Raw genomic sequence first — 20,448 nt, 5'->3', positions numbered from 1 at the left:
CGAGGATGATTGTAGAACAACACAGGAAGATGTCAAAGATGTATTTCCCCTGCAGGACCCAGGCTGGGATCCTAATGAGGATGAGGAGCTGGGACGGTTAAGGAGATACCAGGAATTGATAGTAAAAGGGCTAGAAAGAGCCATCCCCAAAACCATAAATTGGTCAGCCCTATATGCTGTCAAACAAGGCCCCTCCCAAACACCTTCTGAATTTCTAGATCACCTGCAAGACGCAATGCGCCGACACACCACCCTGGATCCTGAATCTAATGAAGGAACACAGCAATTAATAAATTTATTTTTAGGACAGTCTACAGGAGACATCAGGCGGAAACTCCAGAAGATCCGGGGTCCAGACAGCCGGAATTTAGAAGCTTTACTGGATGAGGCCTGGAGAGTTTTTAGTAATCGGGAAGAAGGATATAAACAAGGGATGAAGAAATTAGTAGCAGAAGCAAAAGAGAGGGAAAAAGGAAAACATGGACATGGTCCACTGAAACAGGGCCCATCCCGACTGGGAAAGAACCAGTGTGCCTTCTGCAGGTAAACTGGGCACTGGAAGAACCAGTGCCCAGAATTAAGAAAGGGTGATGAACACAGAAAAGGCGGTCAAAAAGGGGAAAAGATGATTGCTCATGTCAAAGAAGACTGAGGAGGACCGGAGGGCCCCACCCTAGGGGACCCTCTGGTTATAGTCAAACTAGGGGACAGAGAAAAGGAGGTGAAATTCTTAATAGACACAGGGGCAACATTTTCAGTGCTGAATAAGGCCCTAATACCTGTAACCAATGACTATGTTATGGTAAGAGGAGCGACTGGCCAACCTGAGAGGGCTTACTTTTGCAAACCATTGAAGTTTAAATTGGGGAAACAATGGGGAATCCATTGATTTTTATATATGCCTAATGCTCCATCTGCACTTTTGGGCAGAGATCTGCTAGAGCAGCTGGAAGCAAAAATAATATTTAAGAATGGGGAAATTATTTTGGAGGTAAAGGATCAACAATATGTAGATGATAACCAAGGAAATCGAAGTTGCAAATAAAGAAACTTTCAGTAAAATAATAGATCAGGTGTTTCCGGGAGTGTGGGCCTCTGACATACCAGGCCGGGCAAAGAATGCACTACCAGTACAGATCAAACTTAAGGAAGGAGGACAGCCAGTAAGGGTTAAACAATATCCCCTAAAAAGAGAAGATAGGAAAGGGATTAGTCCAATTATTGAACATTTTTTGAAGATAGGACTATTGAGGGAGTGTCAGTCTGATTTCAACACTCCTATCTTGCCAGTGAAGAAGCCTGATGGGTCATACAGGCTAGTACAGGACTTAAGAGCTGTCAACAAAATAACTGAAGATCTGTACCCAGTAGTTGCCAATCCTTATACACTGCTGACTCGCTTAACACCTGAGTTAACCTGGTTTACCGTTTTAGATTTGAAGGATGCCTTCTTTTGCCTCCCTCTCCATGAAGCCAGCCAGCAAATTTTTGCATTTGAGTGGGAAAACCCCAAAACTGGACGAAGGACTCAGCTCACATGGTGCGTTCTTCCCCAAGGTTACAAGAACTCCCCCACCATATTTGGGGAACAGCTTGCAAAGGATTTGGAATCTTGGGAACCCCCACCAGGAGAAGGACAGCTACTCCAGTACGTAGATGACCTGCTGATAGCCACACAGACCCAAGCAACATGTGTGGACTGGACGGTAAGCCTCCTAAACTTCTTGGGCCTACAGGGGTATCGAGTATCCCAAAAGAAAGCCCAGCTGGTGAGGCAAACAGTCATTTACCTGGGTTATGAAGTGAGTGCTGGACAAAGGACTTTGGGGCAGGACCGCAAAGAGGCGATATGCCAGACTCCAAAGCCTCAAACAGTGAAAGAACTTAGAACCTTTTTGGGCATGACGGGATGGTGTAGACTGTGGATCTATAATTATGGATTGCTTGTTAAACCTCTATATGCCTTGATCATGGATGGAATTAGAGAACTTCAGTGGACAAAGGAAGCTACTCGAGCCTTTGACCAGCTAAAGCAAGCCCTCATGTCAGCTCCAGCTTTGGGACTTCCAGATGTGAGCAAACCATTCTTCTTGTTCTCTCACGAAAAGCAAGGAATCGCCTTGGGAATATTGGCACAGAACCTTGGCCCATATCGGAGGGCAGTGGCCTATCTTTCCAAACAACTAGACACAGCTGCTAAAGGATGGCCAGGGTGCCTCAGAGCTGTTGCAGCAGTGGCTGTGAATATCCAGGAAGCACGCAAGTTCACCCTAGGCCAGAAGATGACTGTGCTAGTGTCCCATACGGTGTCTGCAGTCCTTGAAGCAAAAGGGGGGCATTGGCTCTCCCCACAAAGATTCCTAAAGTACCAAGCTATACTGGTAGAACAAGATGATGTTGAGATTGTGGTAACTAACATTGTGAACCCAGCTTCCTTCCTCAGCGGGAGTATGGGAGAATCAGTGATCCACGATTGCCTGGAGACCATTGAAGCCACCTACTCCAGTCGCCCGGACCTGAAGGATACTCCTATTGAGGATGCTGAGACCTGGTTTACCGATGGAAGTAGCTACGTTGTCAGTGGAAAGAGGCATGCGGGGTATGCAGTTACTACCAGCAGAGAGGTAATAGAGTCTGGACCATTGCCCACCAACGCCTCTGCACAGAAGGCTGAAATCATCACCTTGATCCGAGCCTTGGAGCTAGCAAAAGGCAAAGAAATTAACAGCTATACAGATTCAAGATACGCGTTTGGGGTAGTCCATGCACACGGAGCCATTTGGAAGGAGAGAGGACTATTAAATTCACATGGGAAAAGCATTAAACACTCACAAGAAATCCTAAAGCTGCTAGATGCTGTGCAGCTACCTGAGAGAGTAGCAATCATGCACATCAGATCGCACCAAAAAGTGAGTTCTGAATTAGAGGAAGGGAACATGCTGGCAGACAGAGAGGCAAAAGACGCAGCTAAAGGTGAGGTGCCCAATGAGACAATTGAGGCAGCACTTATCCCAGATGGAAAAATTTCAATTGAAGGTAAACCAGTATACAATAAGAAGGATAAGAAACTTATTAAAGCAGAGAAAGCAAATTATAATCAGGAAGGGTGGGCTGTGACAGAGGAAGGGAAACTTGTAGTACCCTCCTATTTGTTATGGCCATTAGTGCAAAGGGAACATGAGAAAACACACTGGGGAATAGATGTCTTGTATAGCTATTTGAAGGAAAGAATTATGGTCAGGAAGTTACAAGGTACAGTGATACAGGTAACCCATCAGTGTAGTCTTTGCCTCCAAACTAATCCCAAAAATACCCCAAAGCCAAAAATGGGACAAATTGGAAAAGGCTGTGGGCCTGGGCAACAATGGCAAATTGATTTTACAGAGCTGCCCAGGAAGGGAGGATATCGTTACCTATTGGTGTTAACTGATACCTTTTCAGGATGGCCAGAAGCATTTCCTGCCAGGACAGCTAAGGCCCGAGAAGTGACCAAAGCACTGTTGCAAGAAATAATACCGAGGTTTGGAGTTCCAGCCACCATATCCTCAGATAGAGGGCCACACTTTGTTTCAAAAATTGTACAACAAATAAGTAACCACCTGGGAATAGACTGGGAATTGCATACTCCATACCATCCACAATCCAGTGGCCAAGTGGAAAAAATGAACCACTTGATTAAATTACAAATTGTGAGGTTGGGACAAGAAGTTAATTTGCCCTGGCCTCAGGCTCTCCCATTGGCATTATTACGAATTCGGACAAAACCAAGGGCAAAAGAAAAACTAAGTCCTTTTGAAATATTGTATGGAAGGCCGTATGCAGTTCAAGATGGAATAGCACCCATGCAAGTAGGGGAGGAAATCCTACACAAGTATATGGTGGCCCTAAATAGACAACTTAGAGAAATTGAGAAATATGTGGCTGGAGCTCAAAACAGGGAATTAGATGGGCCAGTACATGATATACAACCTGGGGATTATGTATATGTTAAGTCTTTTGCAGAAAAGACCTTGGAACCACAGTGGGAAGGACCATTCCAAGTGCTTCTCACCACCTTCACTGCAATCAAGATTAAAGAACAAAAGGCCTGGATCCATCACTCCCGAGTGAAGAAAGCCCCAGAAGGAATCTGGAAGATCACACCAGGTGATGACGAACTGAAACTGAAGCTCACTCGGAACCACGAATAGAAGGACTAATAATTATTATGGACATTATGTGGAAAGTTGTAATTATTGCAGCAATAACTATAGCAAGGGTCAGCGCAATACCACGTAGGTACAATGTGACCGAGATAAACAGATGTCAAGGAAAAGCTTATGATGCTTACTCTCGTAAGGCTTTGAATAAGATGCTAAGAGTTACGAATGCAAGCTTATGGGAAGGAAGAAATGTTTGGGGGTGTAAGTATGCATTCGTACAGGATGGGTTCCATGAGGCTTACCACCCGCCCATGAGACCCATCCGGATTAGTCCTGAATGCTGTGACAAATGCTTGAGTAAATGTCCTCAATTTAGACTCAAAATAGAGGGGTGTGCAATAAGAGGGTATGACATCAACTTTAACATTACTCAGGTATGTACTGAGCTCCATAAGAACCAAACCAAGATGATTCCACCAGTGCCAAGAAAGGCCGTGATCCCCCAGGTACCATCTATCCGAAAAGTAGAGGAACACATAACTCCTGTAATTACCAAAATTGGGCCATATGCTATTAAAAAGACAGGAGTTCAGAGGCTGATAATTAACCCAAAGTGGTCTTTAAAACGAGTAGAAATGGGAGTACAGGTAAATGCTTCTCACGTTTGTCCAGAATGTGCTCCATTTCTCAAAAACCCCTTTATGGACTGGACCACTTGGCTCCAAAAAAGTATGCCTCCTAATTTTAGAAGTAAGAGAGATCTCACTGGGGTGTTAGGAACAGGGTTGGGAGTACTAAATACAATAGATTCAGAGGTACTGATGAATAAATTAGCCTCAGTAGGGAATGATCTAGTCCAACTACAACAACCTTTGCAATCCTCTCTACTTGCATTGGGTAACAATCATTGGAAATTGACCCAAATACTACCAGAATGGGAAAACACAGAAGAGCAAGATCATGAGGTAATAATTAATGCACTAGGTACAGCTAGTGAAAACATTTCTCTGGCTCTAGGATGTACTCAGGCACAACTGTGGATGCAATCAGTGGCTGCCACAGTTATCAGGGAAGGCGGAGAGGGAACATTTCCGGCTGAGATTCGCAAAATTGTTTGGGATAATGCCTCTGATATGGAGAGGGAACTCCAGTCTTGGTGGGTGATGGTCAATTTCACTTATAACCCTGTGACTAGTGTAGCGACAGCCTTTGTTTTAACTATACGTGATGCCTCGGTGGACCTAATACATCCAATAGTCCCCTTAGGATTAAATCATGAGGGAACTGTATTATACCCTTCTGAACACCGGATGTGGGCACGAGAAATTGAAGGAAAATGGCAAACTGTTAATCTAGAGCCCTGTACTGCGAGAAGACAGCTAGGATACATATGTGAAGGGACATTAGAAGGTGACAAAGACACTTGCTTGGATACAGACCAGAATATCTGTCACTTTGAAACGCATCCAGTCAAACAGAAAACTTCACTGGTGTATACAGGGCAAGGTTGTGTCTGTCTAAGGACAGCATGCCGCATCATAAAAATAGACAACCAAATTATAAATGAGATCCAATTCAATTTGTGTATTTGCATTTTTGTCAGAATTAAGGGATGTGATTTTTCCTATCAAGCACCTGTAATATCACATCAATATATAAAGGCTAACCTAACTACCGTGCAGAATATACTGCCTGTACCCATAGGAATGAATTTGACTTTAGTCGCTCAATTGATGAAACATCCCAGATTGAAAGAAATCTTAAAAGAAATTAAGGAAGAGGGAAGAAGGACATTAATTACAATTCACCATGACACAGAAACCATCAAAGGAGTATTTAAGAGGCTTGAGGAACATTTGTCTCATCACTGGTGGGATGTGCTTTTTGGGTGGTCTCCAACAGCAACGGGTATACTAAATGCCTTACTCCACCCTATAGTTGTGTTGCTTATTCTGGTTAGTATAAGTTTAGTTTTATCTGTTGAGATGCTTGTTTGGAATTGGAGGATGCTACGACGAATAGCAGCCTTAACCTCATTATCAAAAGCGTATGGCTTGGTCTTGAGAGACACTAGCTGTACAGATTGGATTGATGAGGAAGACACTTTTGAGTAAAAGAATTTACTCACTTTAAAAAAGGAGAAGTGGGGAAAATGAGGCATTGATTTAGAAGAATTAAAGACTGTAGTCAAAATAGATAGTGCTGAGATAATGTAGCTAGGACTTCCCTTTTGCTAACAGAAGCCAGACTGAAAGAACTGATAATCCTTGGAAGGAACTGATCAATCAGAGGAGCTGTCAAACTAGACTTTTGCATCCTGAATAATCAATAGACCCCATGAACACAATACAATCATAAATCAAACAGTCCTGGGAAAAACAGGATTTAGCTGTCACGAACACTAAAGGTTAAAAACTCAGAGCTGAGGAAGACAATCTTACTTCATCATTTTGGGACCCCACCCCATTAAAAAGACCACCGACCCATTTCAAAGAACAAACTACGCATGCTTGATGGCTCTTTGGGCTAATTACCATACGAAGCGGGGAATGGGAGGTATCAGAGCTATGAATATGTGTGGTGGTGCTTAAATTCAATTCCAGTTGGGTTTTCACTGCTCCAGTTTGGTTTTATAAGTTGTGTTTTATAATTTTGTAATTATTACTATTGTTTAAGATGGCCTCTCCTTCCCTCTCCTTCTCTCCTTCCCTCTCCTTCTCTCCTTCTCTCCTTCCCTCAGACTTTCCCGCCAAAACCTTGGTTGTCCTGGTAACCCTATCCCATAATAGTTGTTTACCACTTTTCCGTTAAGTGTCAATCTTTAAGTTATATAACTTCCCCACCCCCTCATCATGTATTCCTCCTCCCCAAGTTACTTATTATTGGTTCAAAAGTTGTGCATTCCCTCATTATACGTTGGCAAAAGGTTGTGATTGGTCCCACGCAATCCCACCCCTGTAACCCACTCAATAAAGAGCCGTGGCATCTCGAGGTCAGCGTCTCTCTCGGAGCGCTGCCTTGGGGAACACGCACCCCTTGGTTGCACATCCTGAGAGTCCCGCCTTTCTATTCTGCGCACTATCCGCACCGTGGTCGGGTTTGCCCACGCCTCTGGCAAAGTGGCCCCCTGGTTGTAGTGGCGGCAGGGCTGGCCGGAGCTGCACCCATTGGAAAAGCCGAACCACTGCAGTCTGGCGCCCAACGTGGGGCTGTCACGCGTGGGCAAACAACAGACGACCCGACGGCGACGGCACTGACGGGGCGCACTCAGTTCGAGAGTGTCGCGGGTGAATCCGGTCGATCGGGACCTTTACGGATTTTTCATTGTCGTCGCGCCTCCTGGTGGAAGCAGCCTTCAGGTGCGCTCCCGGGAGGACGAAGGGAGTAGCTCTGCAGCACCCAGTAGAGTCCTCTTCGGTGCGGATTGATCCCAGACCAAACCGCCGTACCCACGCAGGAACCAAGGGAAGGGTAAGTGTGAGCCCCTAGCCCTCACCCTACCCAAAAAGGGGGATCCAGCCCAGGAGCTGCTGTCCTGGGGGGATCAAGCCGCGCGGCACTCGGGGGGGGGGTTGTTTTCCTCTCTCAGGTTTTTGTTTAAAGGTTCCTGGTTTTATTTTGTTTTGTTGGTTTGTGTTTTGTGTTTCCGCGGCTCCGAGCTGGTGCGCCTGAGCCCAGCTATCGGGAAGCCGCGCGCGGTGATCGGGAGCGACACGGCCGAGTCCGTGGTCTAGTGGTTAGGATTCGGCGCTCTCACCGCCGCGACCCGGGTTCGATTCCCGGTCAGGCGGGACCGGGACCACGGGAGCGGCGGGACCGGAGCGGAGCCGTGCTCATTCCTTGGCCGGCCCGGGCGCGGGAGACCGGGGTTCGATTCCCCGACGGCAAGCCGGAGCCACCCCGTTTTCGGTCTGCGCACGGGCGACAGACGCAGTTTAAAGCGGGTTTTTTTGTTTTACGAGGCACCTCCGGGGCGGAGGCAGTGGGGGGGTACTGCCTGACCGGAGTTTTCGTGCTGGGATTCGATTTTTAGTTTATTTTTGTGTTGCGGTACGGTTTGGAAGTTAAGAATGGGTGCCAAGCTCTCGGCAGAGCAGAAAGGCGTGTTTCGTTGTTTTGTTGGCGTTCTCAGTTTTAATAATGTTAAGTTTTCCGAAGGAGAGCTGAAGCGGTTTGTGCGCATGCTCTTTCTGCATTTCCCCAAGACTACGCCGGAGGTTGTGACGGAGCTCCGATTTTGGGAGCCTGTCATTTTAAAACTTACCAATTTGGCCGCCTCTGGAGACGAAAAAGCGGCGAAATATCTGTTCTGGTCCCAAAAGATTCGGACCGCTGTAAAAAATATGAAAGGAGTGCAGAAAGAGCAGTCTCCTGGAGAAAGTTCCGTTTCCCCCCGTTGTTCCCGTTCTGTGTCCCGCTCCCCGTCACCCCGCCGCGGCATTCTCAGGGACGCAGCGGGCAAACCCCAGCCCACCAGCCCTGGCTCCCTCAAAATGCCGACCCCCCGCCCGGGGCAGACAGGGCAGTCTGCCCGGGACATCCGACGGAGCCCTGGCCACGCTCCCGAGGAATTTTCCCTTCCCCGAACCTCCCTAAACAAACCCCGAGTTCGGTTCAGTGTAAACGGAGGAGAATGCACACAAAATGCCCACGCGGAGCCGCATGGCGACCGCGTGGCAAGCGCACGCGGCGCTCATGCGGAAAAGCCGCATGGCGACCGCGTGGAAAGCGCGCATGGCGACCACGTGGCAGGAGCACGCGGCGCCCATGCGGAAGGCGCACGCGGCGGCCACGCGGGAGAGCCGCGTGGCGGCCACGCGGCAGAGGCGCGGAATGGCGGCGGCCGCATGGCGCGGTCGTCCTCTTTGTCCACCCTGCCCGCCATTCCGCTGCCGGAGGCGCCGCTCGCCGCCGCCGCCATGGCCCCGCTCCCGTTCCCTTCCCCTTCCCAGTCCCCCAAGTTTTCTCCCACCAACCCTTTTCTGTCCCCTTCCACTCTTCCCCGAGGCCGTCCCTCTCCTGAAACCCCTTCCTATGACCCCCCCACCTGCCGCACCTCCCAGGTCTCCACCCAAAACCACTCCTCCGAAGGCGTGCCTTTCCCAGACCCTGGCACGCCCCCCTCCTGTCTTCGGCCACGCCCCTCGGTGACGCCCAAGTCCCGCCCACTGCCTCCCGGTTCCCACGCCCCTTCTTCCGGTTCCCACGCTTGGGGCTTGGAGGGGGAGGGGTGGGATCCAGGAAGTGATGACCCCCATGTCCCTTCTCTCGCTCCGGTTACCTACAGGAGGGGTAGGGGAGGGCATGAGGAGGCAAAATGGCAGCAATTGTCCCAGAACGTGGTCAGGGAACTCATGAAGGCCCTCAAGGAGTACGGCCGCATGAGTCCGTACTTCCTTGGCTTGTTGGATGGCCAGGTTACCGGGAGTGATGTAGTCCCACATGACATCAAGTACCTTTTCCAGTGCTTGCATTCCAGAACTGAGTATCAGCTCTGGTTTGCGACCTGGAAAAGGCACTTGCAGGACACCCTTCCAGGTTGGTCGAATGACCCTGACACGGCTGTGGACAATGAGGGAAACATAATAACGCTGTCACATGTCATGGGCGAGGGTGATTGGGAAATGCCTCAAAAGCAAGCCGCAGGACTTCCCAAGCCGTTGTTAACGCAGATTGCTAAGGTTGCTGTGAAAGCGTTTTTCACCATGCGGCCTTCCGGCCCCATGGAATCCTATTTAGATATTTTTCAGGGACCTCAGGAAAACTTCCTGCTGTTTGTGGAAAGGCTAACGGTAGCCATAGAGCAGCAGGAAGACGACGAGTTGGCGAGGAAACGGCTGGTCACATCCTTGGCATTCAAGCATGCCAACCAGATATGTAAACAGGCGATGCTGACCTTGCCAAGGAACCCCAAGCCAACGTTGCAAGAATACGTAGAGGTCGTCACAGAGATAGTCCCTCTGATGACGCCGGGGCGTCCTGAAAAACAAGAACACCGGAGGAAAGCCGTCAGTGCAGCAACCGCAGCGACCTCAACCTTCCAACAGGACAACGCGGCCGTCACACATAAAACACCCAGACAAGGGAAATACCCGTCAAAGGGCGCAGCAGACAGACCCTGCGCTTTTTGCGGGAAGCTAGGCCACTGGTGGCAAGCATGCCCCCTGAGAAAGGAATTCCAAGAGTTCAAACAACAAAAAGAGGGGGGAGGAGGAGGTGGAAGGGGAGGAAGCTCCCAACAAAAAAACGAATAAGGGAGTGCGGAGCCGCCCAGTGCGATGACCCCAATCGGGCGGCCCAAGCCGGGGGAGGGGGAATGGGGAATGTTGATTTGAGTTGCACCGGACATTGTATTTTAACGGACTTGACTTTTTCTTCCCAGGGACAGCGGAGGAATTCTCTGCAAGGTCCAGGGGGAAATTCACCGGACGAGACAAGAAACTCCCCTTTGAAGAGTCTTTCACCTGATGATCCTGACCCGAATGTGCCTGTTCCTTTCGCAGGAAAGTCCTTGACGACAACAAGCGAAGGAGTGCCCTTTCATCTTGAATTATCTGATGCCCTGTGGATCCGTGATGATGAGTGGCACCGCGTGGAGGTATCTAAAAATCGAGGTACCTGGAACAAAATTGGCACAACATATGTAGTCGTGGGGGATTGTAAACATACCCCGCCGAAGATCGAGATTGTTCCCCAAACCACTCCTGCGGATCCCGAGTGGTTTGAACTCTGGCTTCGCTGCACGAACCCACCCATTTATCTGTCAAAGGGACAGATAGTCGCCCAGGCAATACCATCACTCCCCGAAAGGGTGTGTCCCGAGGGCGACTGCAAGACCTGCCACCCCCAGATAAGCACAGTCATAAACATTACACATGACAGACCTGAGGAGGTGTGCAAATTAAGGGTGGGCGGGGAGACCACCATCATTAAGGGTCTCCTTGACTCGGGGGCGGACGTAACGGTGATCCCGGAACACCTATGGCCGTCACGTTGGCCACTGCAAACAGTGGTTGAGCAAGTTGAGGGTGTTGGAGGCCTTCAATTGGCAAAAAAATCGAAAAACATGGTACAAATTAAGGGGTCCAATGGGCAATTGGCCAACATCCAGCCCTTTGTTTTAAACTACAAAGCACCCCTGTGGGGGAGAGATGTCCTGGCCCAGTGGGGGGCGACAACTGAATTCCCTGACCCTCCACAAAATTTTCGGGCTGCGGTCACTGAACAGCGCCCCACCCAAAAACTGAATTGGAAAACAGATTCTCCAGTTTGGGTGGAGCAGTGGCCGCTTTCTAAAGAAAAATTAAAGGCGCTGAATGAGCTCGTGGAAGAGCAACTCCGAAAGGGTCACATAGAGGAGACCACCTCTCCTTGGAACACCCCGGTGTTCGTGATACAGAAATCCGACAAGACCCGATGGAGGCTTCTCCAGGACCTCAGACAAATTAATGAGGTCATTGAAGATATGGGATCTCTCCAACCAGGGATGCCTTCCCCAGCCATGTTGCCCCAAAATTATAATCTGGCAGTAATTGACATCAAAGACTGCTTTTTTCAAATTCCTCTCCACCCCGACGATGCTCCGCGGTTTGCGTTCTCGGTTCCTAACATCAACCGAGAGGCCCCGAGGAAGAGGTATCACTGGCGGGTGCGTCCCCAAGGGGTGAAAAATTCTCCCGCCATCTGCCAGTGGTACGTGTCTTCCTTGCTGACCCCCGTGCGTGCAGCTGCACACCAGGCCATCATCTTTCATTATATGGATGATGTGCTCGTGTGCGCCCCCAGCGATGACCTGTTGACGCATGCGCTTGACCTGACAGTGGCTGCACTGGTTGCTGCAGGGTTCGAGTTGCAGGAAGCAAAAATTCAAAAGATGCCACCATGGAAATATCTTGGCCTCGAAATTAATAAGCGGACCATTGTTCCGCAAAAATTGGCTATCCAAACCAACATCAAGACCTTAGCGGATGTGCACCAGCTGTGTGGGGCTTTGAACTGGGTGAGGCCTTGGCTGGGTCTTACCACCGAGGACCTAGCACCTCTTTTCAATTTATTGAAAGGGGGAGAGGGGCTGAGTTCCCCTAGGTCACTCACCCCGGAGGCACAGAAAGCACTGGAAAGGGTTCAAGAGTTGATGTCCACCAGACAGGCAAATCGATGCCATGCTGATTTGCCTTTCCGCTTTGTCATTCTAGGAAATCTGCCGCACCTCCATGGAATGATATTCCAATGGGACAACGGGGTGACCAGCATACCCTGGAAGGACCGAGGCAGGAGAGATCCTCTTCTTATTATAGAATGGGTCTTTCTCAGCCACCACAGGTCCAAGAGGATGACACGCCCACAGGAGTTGATGGCTGAACTAATCCGGAAGGCCAGAGTCCGCATTAGAGAACTGGCCGGTTGCGACTTTGAGGTGATCCACGTACCAATTCGGTTGAATTCGGGCCAAATTTCAAAGGCAATGTTAGAGCACTTGCTTCAAGAGAACGAAGCACTTCAGTTTGCCCTGGACAGTTACACTGGTCAAATTTCAATCCATCGGCCTGCCCACAAAATTTTTAATTCGGATGCTCAATTTAAATTAAATTTAAGGAGTGTTCAGAGCAAAAGACCGCTCGAAGCCTTGACAGTTTTCACAGACGCGTCCGGAGGGTCCCACAAGTCAGTGGTGACTTGGAAAGATCCTCAGACTCAGCAGTGGGAGTCTGACGTTGCTGAGGTGGAAGGATCCCCTCAGATTGCTGAGTTGGCCGCAGTCGTCAGGGCCTTCGAAAGGTTCTCTGAACCATTTAATTTGGTAACCGATTCAAGCTACGTTGCAGGTGTAGTGTCCAGAGCGGAGAACTCAGTTCTCCAAGAAGTGACTAACATTGCTCTGTTTAAGTTGCTCTCGAAGCTGATAAGGCTAATCTCCCACCGAGAGCAACCGTTTTACGTGATGCACACCAGGTCGCACACGGATTTGCCGGGGTTCATAGCGGAGGGAAACAGGAGGGCTGATGCTCTTGCTGCCCCTGTCGAGAAGGCCCCGCTGCCCGACGTTTTCCAGCAGGCGAAGCTCAGCCACCAACTCTTCCATCAGAATGTGCCAGGTCTGGTCCGAGGATTCAAACTGACCCGAGATCAGGCCAAGGCCATTGTGGCGACCTGTCCCAGCTGCCAGCGACATGCAGTCCCAACCCTGCATGCCGGGGTGAACCCCCGAGGGCTGAGCAGCAACGAGGTTTGGCAGATGGACGTTACTCATGTCTCCCAGTTTGGGAGGCTGAAGTACGTCCATGTGTCTGTGGACACCTTTTCTGGAGCAGTCTATGCCTCCGCCCACACAGGGGAGAAGGCAGGGGATGTCATTAAACACCTTCTCCAAGCCTTCTCTTTCCTAGGCATCCCTAAGACCATCAAATCAGACAACGGGCCAAGCTATATTTCCAAGGAGTTCTGCAACTTCCTCCAGCAATGGGGAGTAGAACACAAAACCGGCATCCCCTACTCCCCGACAGGCCAAGCAATTGTGGAGAGGACACACCAAAACATCAAAAGAGTCCTCAATCAACAGGGACAAATTCTAAAATTGGAGTCACCCCAAATTCGATTAGCCAGGGCCTTGCACACAATTAATTTCCTAAATTGTTCATTCGAATTTATGAATCCCCCAATAATTAGACACTTTGGAGGGAACCCAAATTTAAAATTAGTGTCCAAACCGCCAGTTCTCGTCAAGGACCCGGAGACCATGAGAATGGAAGGTCCACACGATTTAATCACTTGGGGACGCGGGTACGCCTGCGTATCGACACCCACCGGACTTAAATGGGTGCCGGCCAAGTGGGTGAGACCTTATGTTCCCAGGGCCTCCAAAGGGTCAGACCATCAAGTAAAAAATGTCGCTTGGCGAAGGAAAAGGAAGCCCGTTGGTCCGGAGGAGGAGAGGTCCGCTCCTTCCTTCCCCATTCCTCACTGGCTTTTTGTTGATTAATTTATTTTGTTATATTTTAAGTTACAGAGGAGACCAGTCAGCTGCTGTAAAAACGGGACTCCTAATTTTGTTTTTGTTACTCATCATTGGAATTGCGTTTGGCATCATACGACGATCCACTCAAAAGACCATCACTGCAGCCACCTCTTCACTCAGCGTGAACAACGTCTGGGCCAGTGTTCCTCCCGTCAAAGAGATTGAGATGCAGCAACTCCCGCCATGGGAAGACGAGGAATACCCTAACCCAGAAGACTTTTGTACCGGAGACTGATGACGAGAGGTGGCTCACGGAACAAGAACAGTTTCAGGAAATCTATCCCCCGAACAGATACTACTAAAATCCATCACAAAAAAATAAAAAAGGGGGAGATGTGGTGGTGCTTAAATTCAATTCCAGTTGGGTTTTCACTGCTCCAGTTTGGTTTTATAAGTTGTGTTTTATAATTTTGTAATTATTACTATTGTTTAAGATGGCCTCTCCTTCCCTCTCCTTCTCTCCTTCCCTCTCCTTCTCTCCTTCTCTCCTTCCCTCAGACTTTCCCGCCAAAACCTTGGTTGTCCTGGTAACCCTATCCCATAATAGTTGTTTACCACTTTTCCGTTAAGTGTCAATCTTTAAGTTATATAACTTCCCCACCCCCTCATCATGTATTCCTCCTCCCCAAGTTACTTATTATTGGTTCAAAAGTTGTGCATTCCCTCATTATACGTTGGCAAAAGGTTGTGATTGGTCCCACGCAATCCCACCCCTGTAACCCACTCAATAAAGAGCCGTGGCATCTCGAGGTCAGCGTCTCTCTCGGAGCGCTGCCTTGGGGAACACGCACCCCTTGGTTGCACATCCTGAGAGTCCCGCCTTTCTATTCTGCGCACTATCCGCACCGTGGTCGGGTTTGCCCACGCCTCTGGCAAAGTGGCCCCCTGGTTGTAGTGGCAGCAAGGCTGGCCGGAGCTGCACCCATTGGAAAAGCTGAACCACTGCAAATATGCATTTGTAGTTTGTGTATTCAATACTTCTGTAGACAAAAGACCCTGTGATGATCTGTAAATTGCGCGTGTGTTTCTGGGAGCTATCCTGCACGCTGCCCGGCGTCGTAATAAACATACACTTTCTAACTTTAAACTGTTAGAGAGTCTTTGTCCGTCATACTTGGATATTGGTATTAGATCAATGTCCATAGTTTTTTAATAAATCACACCTTCCTAAGTAACACCAAGCGTGAGCCGCTCCTTTCTTCCAAGCAAGGTCATGTCTCTGTCTGAAATCTGGACCCAAAGGATTAACTCGTTTGTATGGTATCTGAAGAGCAGAGCTAGCCGGACAGACAAGCTCGGAAGGACCATACATAAGGGTTGGCATAATTCAGGCACATATAGTGGGATTACGCAAAAGACCCTTCCTGTTGTTAATAGTCTGAAGCATCATGAAGGAACACTGCTACATTTTAAGATTTCTTTTAGTTCCCACTGTTCTACAAAAGTGCTGATGCTCCAATTTCTTTAGTGCACCAGAAATGCTGAAACAAACCTGTGCAAAAATATAAAACCCCTAGAAGACTATTTACACAAATGTACCTGCAGCATGTAATGTCACGAAATAACGATCTTCGATACACCGAAAAAGCAAAGCAATGTGTATAGTGCTTTGTTGTTGTTGTTAAAAAACACTTGGAGGGCTTTGTTTGTTTTTAATTAAAAATAGTAGTGTTTTCCTTGCACATACATTTTTTCATCCCTTCTTCACTTCCTGTCAGATCAGCAGTCCCATTGAGCCTGAACAGCAGCAGCAGAATTATGGTAAGCAAGTACTGAGCTGTCAATCACAGACTAGGCTGGAGCAGGAGAGGACTGGCCTAAACTGGCATGAACACATCCCCTGCCAACCACTCATATACATACAGTATACATTACACCCCACTACATTTGCTCAGCAACTCTGCTCACAGTCTGGCCTGACTACCGCAGAGGTAAGGAGAGAGGGGGAGGGCATCACCCACGCCTCACCATCTGCTCTCCTCATATCACAGGGCCACGCTGCTGGCTTGCCCCGTGCAGACACCCCAATCCTGCACTTCTCTCAGGGGCATGTGCTGACCATTACTGAAAGGCGATTACAGATAGTGCTGGCCAAGGGCATGGGACAGGAGAGATAACCGAATGGGCGATGCAAGAGGCTGCAGGGCCATGTGTCTCAACGGCCGCCCCTGCTCACAACTCCTTGCTGGCCCAGTGGATGTGTATGGCAGGAGCTTGAATACTTCTGCCTGTCCCCAGAGGTGGGCATTCCCAAGAAAGGCAGTGTGCCCTCTGGAGCCACTTCGCTCTGCCTCTCAGCACACACTAGTGAGCGGGCAAAGGAACTTCCCCCACGTCCCAGCCCCCTGCAATCAGCGGCTGGCATCACCTTAGCAACAGGCTAACAAACTCCAGCAGGCCAATAACAAGGTGGGGACAGGGAGTGGTCTTCCAGACTGTGGTAGGGTACAAGGCGTAGAGTTAAACTCCACTCTGTGCAGCGAGTGTTCACAGTCCTGCCGCTGCAGCCAAGGGAAGGACAGTGGTGTTCCGGGACAACTGCTTAAGACTGTACGTGCTGCACATGCAGCACCAGTCTTGCTTCTGGTGTCAGAACGTGTCTGATCTGTCCCTTCCCTGCCACCTTTTGTTCCCTTTCCAGACAAAACCAAGCACCTATGATTTATTAAAAAAATATGGATATTGATCTAATACCAATATCCAACTATGACGGACAAAGACTCTCTAACAGTTTAAAGTTAGAAAGTGTATGTTTATTACGACGCCGGGCAGCGTGCGGGATAGCTCCCGGAAACACACGTGCAATTTACAGATCATCACAGGGTCTTTTATGTACAGGAGTATTGAATACCCAAACTACAAATGCATATTCATAACTCTGGTACATCCCATTTCCCGCTTCGTATGATAATTAGCCCAAAAAGCCATCAAGCATGCGTAGTTTGTTCTTTGAAATGGGTCGGTGGTCTATTTTATAGGGTGGGGTCCCAAAATGATGAAGAAAGATTGTCTTCCTCAGCTCTGACTTTTTAACCTTTAGTGTTCGTGACAGCTAAATCCTGTTTTTCCCAGGACTGTTTGAATTATGATTGTATTGTGTTCATGGGGTCTATTGATTATTCAGGATGCAAAAGCCTAGTTTGACAGCTCCTCTGATTTATCAGTTCTTTCCAAGAATTATCAGTTCCTTCGGTCTGGCTTCTGTTAGCAAAAGGGAAGTCTTAGCTACATTACCTCAGCACTATCTATTTTGACTACAGTCTTTAATCCTTCTAAATCAATGCCTCACCTACCATTGAGGTCAGCATTTGGATCTACAGGCCACATACAAAGTCATTGCTGCTGCTTAAGCTGACAGAAGCATAGGATCGCCTTCTTACTCGTAAGGATACATCCTGCTATGAATGACTCATGCACGATTGCATGTTTCTGTCATCTGCAAGCCAGAGGTGAATAAATTTTTCACATGAGAGAATTATTTCTAAGGCAGCAGTATAAAGAACATTTGAGCTAGAAAGACACTTCATGAGTGACCTGAGCTTGCTTGCATCGCCGTAACATAATTAAAATCGATAGCAACTGCTATTTCCAGAAGATCTCTGCAGTAAATATACTTCAAATTAAAAAAAAAAAAAAAAAAAAAACCCCACGCACACACACAAACTACCCCCCCCACCCCCCCCCCACCCCCCCCAAAAAAAGCAAAAACAACCCACCAAACACCCAACTAAATTATGTACTCAGTTTTCACATTTTCTTGTTCTAGGAATTGAGTCATCACCACCACCTGACGTGTGCAACCAATCTGCGAAGAGAAGGAATTCTCCCTCTCTTCTTCCCGGGACTGGCCCCAAACAGGATTGAACCGCTTCTAACAAAGGGTGGAAACTTCAGAAATAACAAGCTTAGAGTCCCTTGTACTTTCACAATGTAACTATGCAAACTATAGATTAGCAAATTTAAGACCCACGATCCCACTCACAATGTAATATCCCATTTCCATACCCAAAAATAAGGGAATTTGCAGGGCACTTTCCATTTCTATAGGGGCTTAGCAGACCAGGTTTTCATTGAATGCAGGTTCCAGAACTCCTCAACTCAGAAGCGATGCTCCAATTATACAACCATGACCTCTTATTTGGCCTTTCAGACAGATTTTTACATCTGAGTCCCCCATAGAGGAGTTGAATAAAAGAAATTAAAGTAATTTACAAGTATACTAGTTTAGAACAAAGGAAGAAATGGAAAATTACGGGTGCGGTGGTGATAGCACACCAAAGTAATCCACAGGAAATCTTTTATCTGCCAACAATGAATCAACCTTAAAAATAATTCTGCAAGTCAGACCTGTATCTGTTATGTGTCAAAGTCTAATGTTACATTTTAATTACACTTATGATTCGATGGGATGCTACCAAGAAAGTAATTCACTACATATCTGGTTTTGATTTAACAGCTATTTTCCCCATAGAGAAACAAATCACGCTAATATCACTAAGAAAAACAAAAAAAAGGCATTGTATATTAAAAAACACATTAAAAACAATGCAAATCCTTATGAAAAAGACTGTTAAAATGCAGGTATTTTTAAAAAGTCCTGTTTTCAGGTACTTTGAAAATGCACCTCAACATGCTTTTAAGTAAACGTTCAAATAATCAGGAATACAACCTAAGAATGCAACCAGCATTTCTTCATCTTTAGAAATAGTGAACGCTCTGAGATTGCATATTAAAAAGGGATAAACCAAGCAAAGATACATCTTTTTCTGGAAATATGTCTGCACATAGTGAATTAATAAGCAAAAAGCTTACCTCTTGCATGCCCGACTAGAATGTCCTTATGGTTAAAATACTCTACTTCTTCGGTGTAATTTTGTGTATAGGCAGTGTTGGATCCAGCATTTCTAGATTCGCTCCAGCGTACTTTTGCATGCCCTCTTGCACGAATTTTAAGAGCTTTCACTCTAATTTCCCCAGTAACTTCTAAACTGATCCTTCCTGAGACTGTGTCCCCGCTAGAATACACGGGGATATTGCTGTTACTGAGACAGTCAAAGCTTATTGTCAAACTCTTCACTGTCACAGTTAGGGACACGAAAAGAACCACACTCACCCATCAGGTAGAAGCAGGGAAAAGAAGGACCGTTTTTTATGATTTAGGGTTTATATAGTATTTGGGATTTGGTCAAGGATTGGTCATTGAGAGGAACACCTCTCTGACTCCAGTGGTCAATACAGAAGTCTATCACCAAGAGGAATGAAAACAATATAGATTGTTTTGAGAGACTTTGCAGGAAGATATGTAAACTATCATCAGAAGGCTAGGGATTATGGCAATATATCACCCTTTCTGCATTAGGAAAAAAGAAAAGGAAAAAAGAAAAATGAACATTGTTCAGTCTGGTGGAAGGACCAGCGGAGTGAACACTCGCATCTTGCATCTGAATCATCACTTGATGGTTCTTCCATTTGCTGCCTTTCATTTGGTCGCAGTCTCCAGCTTTCAACATGGCAGGGTTAATAGAATTCTGTGGCACCAGTAAGGTGCTTGATGGCATGCAAAGCTTTGCCAATCGACTCTGCAGGGTTTCACCCTGCATTTCTCATTTTTGTTTAAAAGATTATTTTTTTTTTGCCTCAACAACACAACACAGAGTCATCAACAAATGAAACAAAGCAGCATCGCTGACTCTCTACAAAACTGAATGACTCAACTGCTGTGGCATGTCGGCAACACAAGATAAATCCATGACTAAATTGAAAGGTTCCTGGGAAAACTTGGAAATGCCATGACAGCAGCCTCAATGCAATTGGGCTGACCCATCTTCATGACCTACCAAACTGGCCACTCAGATCCATCCTCCAAGTAACAATGGCCTTTCCTGTCCTTCCCAAACCGTCAGTAATGACAGTGCACTGGCTCCTGGGTATTATTAAAATAATTTTGCCACGTGCAATAGCTCATGGCTGGGCAGATGACAGGTGATCTGCCCTAAAAAACTTTCAGAGCACTTCGCAGAAAAACACTGCTTGCAAAGCTCCGTTCAAATGCCTCCCGTAAAACCGAGAGTATGAATTTCAGCTGCCAGCTTCTTCTGAGACACCTCCCAAACAGCCAGCCAGGATCCCCAAGCCGTGCCAGGAGATGAGATGAGATGAGATGAGATGAGATGAGATGAGATGAGATGAGATGACCCGACCCTCCGGAAAAGGTGCCCTCGCACTCCCACCGCCCCCCCCCCGAAAATTTTTTCTCTCAGTTCTTCAGTACGTATCTCAATACCGTACTGC

At 47.6% G+C, this 20,448-nt stretch overlaps 1 protein-coding gene across 1 annotated transcript in view; it reads right to left on the bottom strand.

The window, feature by feature from the left end:
* LOC310922241 (arrestin domain-containing protein 3-like) overlaps positions 1 to 20,016 on the bottom strand; it is a gene marked incomplete at its 5' end in the record, with an annotated part of 43,833 nt that extends 23,817 nt beyond the window's left edge. Inside the window, 2 exons of the mRNA XM_083882698.1 lie at positions 18,970 to 19,233; positions 19,995 to 20,016. Of these exons, the coding sequence (XP_083738824.1) occupies positions 18,970 to 19,233; positions 19,995 to 20,016 (286 nt within the window). The remainder of the gene's footprint in view (positions 1 to 18,969; positions 19,234 to 19,994) is intronic.
* Positions 20,017 to 20,448: the final 432 nt, after the last annotated feature.

This window comes from Zosterops lateralis, assembly GCF_965231275.1.
Source record: "Zosterops lateralis genome assembly, chromosome: W".
Taxonomy (NCBI): Eukaryota; Metazoa; Chordata; class Aves; order Passeriformes; family Zosteropidae; genus Zosterops; species Zosterops lateralis.
This window is presented reverse-complemented; position numbering and strand designations above follow the sequence as displayed.